General features: G+C 42.0%; 1 protein-coding gene across 3 annotated transcripts in view; it reads left to right on the forward strand.

Moving 5' to 3' along the window:
• The window catches only part of NCMAP (non-compact myelin associated protein), a 41,115-nt gene extending 35,600 nt beyond the window's left edge, over positions 1-5,515 (forward strand). For all 3 annotated transcript variants that reach the window (XM_032624977.1, XM_032624988.1, XM_032624973.1), the window contains one exon: positions 3,935-5,515. In XM_032624977.1, coding sequence (XP_032480868.1) covers positions 3,935-4,076 — 142 coding nt within the window. In that variant the 3' untranslated portion in view covers positions 4,077-5,515. The remainder of the gene's footprint in view (positions 1-3,934) is intronic.
• Positions 5,516-6,000: the final 485 nt, after the last annotated feature.

The following is a 6,000-nucleotide window of genomic DNA, read 5'->3' on the forward strand; positions in this document are numbered from 1 at the left end:
TGCCAGAATGAATGGGAACTAATGTTTGTGGGTGCCTATGATGTGCACAGCAGTATCTATGAGTCCATCATCAAATGCTCTAACCCTTTGTGGGTCCTTTTTTGCTGTCTGTTCTACTGGAATAACTTCACAGTGACCATATATTTTTGTATTTGGAGAAATATCTTAAAAATATAATAATATAATGACAATGATAATAACCTTGAGCTGTGTAGTAAACTCTTGTATGTAATTTGCAGATAAGAGAGGAGTGTTTCAATCCTCTTCTCCTGGAGAGCCCTTGCTAGGTTGTATCGTGTGGACCACATGAGTATTTGAGGTGGCAAATACTGAAATGCACATACCTGCGACTTTACTTTCTGGGACTAAATAAGAGGAAATAAAATCATATAAATTGATTGTAAGAAGAGTAACTTCTGTGTTATCACCTTATGTGTTATCACCTGTAGTCACAGCTTTGCTAGAAGATTATTCTTTTCGGTGAATAAATCAAAATTAAAAGACTAAATTCAATTACATCATAGAAGACCTGGAAGCCATTAAAAATATTGTAGAAATGTATAAATTGATGAGGAAAGTTGTTTACAACATATTGTCAAAATTTACAAAGCAGTATGTATGTCATTTTTTAAAAATTAATTTATTTTTTGGCTACGTCAGGTCTTAGTTGTGGCAGATGGGATCTTTCGTTGCGACTAGTGGCTCTTCGTTGCGGTGCGCGGCTTCTCTCTAGTTGTGGCACACAGGCTCAAGGGTGCATAGGCTCAGTAGTTGTGGTGCGTGGGCTTAAGTACCCTGCAGCATATGGGGTCTTGGTTCCCCTACAAGGGATCGAACCTGCGTCCCCTGCATTGGAAGGTGGATTCTTAACCACTGGACCACCAGGGAAGTCCCTAAAGCAGTACGTACATTATGATCATACACATGGGTTACGCACATGCACCCAGGAAAAGTTCAAATGATATACCACAAGGTGTTAACAACCAGTATGTCTGCATGATGGGATTGCTAGTAGGTTAGTTGGTTGGTTGGTGTTTGCAAGGTCAAGGGGTGTGCTTCTTTATTTCTGCATTGTTTTTATAATAATATTAATGATTTTATAAGGGTAGCTAACATATATTGATCTCTTACTATGTGCTGGGCACGGTTCTAAGCTCTTTACATGTATTAACTCATTAGGTCTTCGTAACAGCACCACAGAGTGGGTGCTTCTATATCCCCAATTTTATAGGTGTGAAACAGGCCCAGGGAGATTAAGTAACATGCCTGAATTTACTCAGCCCTAACTGGCAGAGCACGGATTCAGACCCAGTTCATCTCGTTTCAGAGAAAATACTCCCACCGGTACACGTGTAATAGCAATAATAACATTTCATGTGTTATTCTTTAAAATCTTTGGGCTGTTACACTTTGGGTCTATTTCAAACCAGGAAGTGGCATCAGACCCCAAGTTCTACCCGCCATTCCTCTCCATCATTGCTGGAGCTCTAAACCCCTTTTCTAGGTTGAAATTTGGATGGAGACTCTACTCACCCCATCCTGTTTACAATGATACGTGGGCTGGGAATTGAGAAACCTGGGTTCAGTCTTTGGTCTGTCAAAAGCAGGCAAGTTATTTAGCCTCCCTGTGCTTTGATTTTATCATCTTTAAAATGGAAGTGTCTCTAAATAGACATTTCTCCAAAGAAGACACACAGGTGGTCAATAGACACATGAAAAGATGCTCAACATTGCTAAATATTAGAGAAATGCAAATCAAAACTACAATGAGGTATGTCCTCACACTGGTCAGAATGGCCGTAATTAAAAAGTCTACTGGACTTCCTTGGTGGTCCAGTGGTTAAGAATCCACCTGCCAATGCAAGGGACACGGGTTCGATCCCTGGTCCGGGAAGATCCCACATGCTGCGGAGTGGCTGGGCCCGTGAGCCATGGCCGTTGAGCCTGTGCGTCCGGAGCCTGTGCTCCGCAACGGGAGAGGCCACAACAGTGAGAGGCCCGCGTACCGCAAAAAAAAAAAAAAAAAAAAAAAAAAAAAGTTAAAAAAATAAGTCTACAAATAATAAGTGCCGGAGAGAGTGTGGAGAACAGGGAACCCTCCTCCACTGTTGGTGGGAATGTAAGTTGGTACAGCCACTATGGAAAAGAGTGTGGAGGTTCCTTAAAAAACTTAAAATAGAGTTACCATGTGATCTAGCAATTCCATTCCTGGGCATATATGGAGAAAACTATAATTCAAAAGGATACTTGCACCCCAATGTTCATAGCAACACTATTTACAATAGCTGAGACATGGAAGCAACCTAAATGTCCATTGACAGATGAACGGATAAAGAAGATGTGGTATGTATACACAATGGAATACTACTCAGCCATAAGAAAGAATGAAATAATGCCATTTGCAGCAACATGGATGGACCTAGAGATTATCATACTAAGTGAAGTAAGTCAGAAAGAGAAAGACAAATATCATGATATCACTTATATATGGAATCTAAAATGTGACACAAATGAACTTATTTACAAAACAGACTCACAGACATAGAAAACAAATTTATGGTTACCAAAGGGAAAAGGCAGGGGTTGGGGGAGAGGGATAAATTAGGAGTTTGGGATTAGCAGATACAAACAAAATAGATAAACAACAAGGTCCTACTGTATAGCACAGGGAACTATATTCAATATCTTATAATAACCTATAATGGAAAAGAATATGAAAAAATATATGTAACTGAATCACTTTGCTGTACATGAGAAATTAACACAACATTGTAAATCAACTATACTTCAATAAAAGAAAAGGATAGGGGGACTTCTCTGGTGGCGCAGCGGTTAAGAATCCGCCTGCCGGTGCAGGGGACACAGGTTCAAGCCCTGGTCCAGGAAGATCCCACATGCTGCGGGGCAACTAAGCCCGTGCGCCACAACTACTGAAGCCCGTGCACCTAGAGCCCGTGCTCTGCAACAAGAGAAGCCACCGCAATGAGAAGCCCACGCACCACAATGAAAAGTAGCCCCCACTCGCCGCAACCAGAGAAAGCCCGCGCGCCACAACGAAGACCCAACGCAGCCAAAAAGAAAAGAAAAGAATAGGCAGAAATTTTAATTCAACAACAACAAAAATGGAAGGTTCTTAAAGTGTGATAATTGTGTTATGGTTACATTGAGGAATGCCCTTGTCCTTAGGAGTATTTAGTGTTGAAGTGGCATGATGTCTGCAACTAACTCACAAATGGTTCATGAGTTTTTAAAAAACTGTGTGTGTGTCTGTGTCTGTGTCTGTGTGTAAATGGGGCAAGTAAAAGAAAGAAAGCAAATGTGGCAAATTGTTAATTTGTCAATTGTTTAGAGAAGGGTATTCAGGTATTAGTTGTACTATTTGTGTAACTTCTCTGAGGATTTGAAATTTTGAAAAAAGAAGCACGATAGGTCAACAAGATGAAATTTCATGTAGACATTAGAATGAATGATTGTTGTTAGTTATTGAATTTTATGGCGTATGAGATGAAAGCCAGGATATATGTTTTAAGTCCATTCTCTTCTCAACTGTGTTCTTCACTATTCTAGTTCTTCAATATTTCTAGCAATAAACTTAGCAAGCATAACGAGGCTTCACATTACAACTCTGAACAGAAAAAAAACGTAATATCTTCATTTTGCCTTCAAAATAGCCACCTATCTGCTGCTTTACTCATTCATTAATAGGAAAAAAAATAAAATTAAGTATCCAACCTAGGTTAAACAAAGAAACTGAAGGGTCAGACTACCTGATGTCTGAGATCCCTTCCAGTTGTAAGCTTCTGTGATTGGCAATTAAGCAACATGATTTAACGATGATCTATATTAATTTCATCACTGGAGCTGTAGTCACAGAGCTCGTTCCCCAAGGCATATGAGGGGGAAGGCTCAGCCATGCGTGTGTATCTCATTACAGGAAAATGAGGACAAGACGGGAGCTGGAGCCCAAGGTCCCCAAGCCAGCCTCCCCTTCTGCCCTGGGCCCAAACAGCAACAGCAGCCAACACCCTGCAACTGTGACCTTCAGCCCTGTTGACGTCCACGTGGAGACTCGGTGACCCCCCATCCTGGGTGCTGTCTTGGCCACTGTCCAAAGAGCCTTCAGTCAAGACCAAGAAGCACATTTCTCCTCTGGCAGCTTCACTATGAGTTTGTTCCGGTCAAGTCAACAGGGTCATCTCTTATGCAATCCCTGATGCTTCAGGCAACCCCCAACCCCATCCTGCCGGGTCCCACCCCAGGTATGTCCATATCCTTGCTGCCACCCTTCCAAAAAGCTGTGCTATTTTGGGAATCCACTGCTGTGGGTTTAGCTGTCTCCCCCCAAACACAATAGCTAGACAGACAGACAGGCAGATAGCCCAGGAGTCTTCTGGTCAGGAGTCAGGGGTCAGGGCATGCTCCTTAGAGGGTCTGCCCTGAGGTCATAGCAGAGGAAGGGCCATATCCACAGCTTTGTAGAGCAAAATAGTCAATCCCATAATCAGGCACAGGGGGACTAACTTGGACTAACTCACCAACAACCCAGCTTGTTAATTTATAGCTTGTTCCAGTGCTAAATGACCGCTAGCTAGCTCACGGTCATCGATCAGCACATTTCTCCCTCTAAGAAAGGTTTTGGGAAAAACTGGATTCTTCTCCAAAGGTGTCTACTTCTTTAGTAAAGAGTCAAAGTTGAAGACATAGGATGACCTTGAGGAAGAATGGCATCTAGGATGAAAGCTTGTTGTAGTGTCCATGGGCCTGGAATAAGCCTGGTGTCTGGTCAGGGCCCCTCCCCCCACACCCCCCCACGGGGGCTGGATTAACCTTGACTCAGTCTCATTTCTTGGCTTCCCTCTATTTGGATTCTGAGCAATCCTCACTCTCCAGTTACCATCTTACCTCCAAGGTCCAGTATTTGGAGACTGATTAGATTACAACTCTATTTATGTTACCTCTGCCCTTCCTGGTCACCTTGCAAAGATTCAGGATATATTCAAAGTACCACATTCACAAACCATTCCTCTGGACAGAACTCATCTCTTTGACACTTCAGCCTGGAGAACAATCTACTGAAAGAGGAAAGCATTTTGGAATTAAGAAGACCTGCCTTCCAAGCCCTATTTCCTGGTTCTGTGGCCTTGGGAAAGTGACTTGACCCCTCCGTATTCTGTTTCCTAACGTGAAATGGGAATAACGTCTGCCTCACTGGGTGACTATAACAAGCCAAGGACTTAGTAAAACAGCTTAGGTAGTTCCTGGCACCCAGCAGATGCTTTATAAATGGGAGCCAGCATTATTATTATGAATTTCTTCCATTGTAAGACATACACTTGTTCCCATTTTAATGATTCCGAAATCAGAATATGTCTTAAAATTGATGGGTCCACTAATGAGGTTGCATTTTTTTTTCTCTCTCTCTCTCAAAAAGCTGTTTTTTAGCCAGTTGTGCATTTTACAGTTGAAGGCATCTTGGAAACAAGGTAATAAATCTGTATTCTGTTACAGACAGTGACACACTCTGACATTTAACCTTAAACTCTAGGAGTCTCTCCTTCTGAGGGAAATCTCTTTTGAGGGAAAACTGAGGGTCAGGAGGTAAGAAGACTGACACAGGGTCACACAGTTCATGTCATCCCACTATAAAAATGCTCACTTGAATATATCTGGAGAAATACAGGCAATTTCTTTCTCCCCAGACATCTCTTCTCCCTCCTGTGTTTAAATATCCACCAGACACTTTGCAAGGTGCTTTTACATAAGTTATGTCATGGGATTTATTTTTCCCAATAACCCTGGGAGGTATTATTTTTCCCATTTGCCAATGAGAATTTCAAACTCAAGAAGAAAAAATACTTGCTCAAAGTCTCACAGCTTGTGAGACAGTAAGTTGCAAACCGTGGTCTCTTTGACTCCAAAGTCCATCTTTTTGTTGTATCACACTCTTCCCTAACATCCCGGCTCAAAGAACATGGATTCTTTTGTGAGCTGAACAAGAGG

This window comes from Phocoena sinus, chromosome 1 (assembly GCF_008692025.1).
Source record: "Phocoena sinus isolate mPhoSin1 chromosome 1, mPhoSin1.pri, whole genome shotgun sequence".
Classification (NCBI taxonomy): Eukaryota; Metazoa; Chordata; class Mammalia; order Artiodactyla; family Phocoenidae; genus Phocoena; species Phocoena sinus.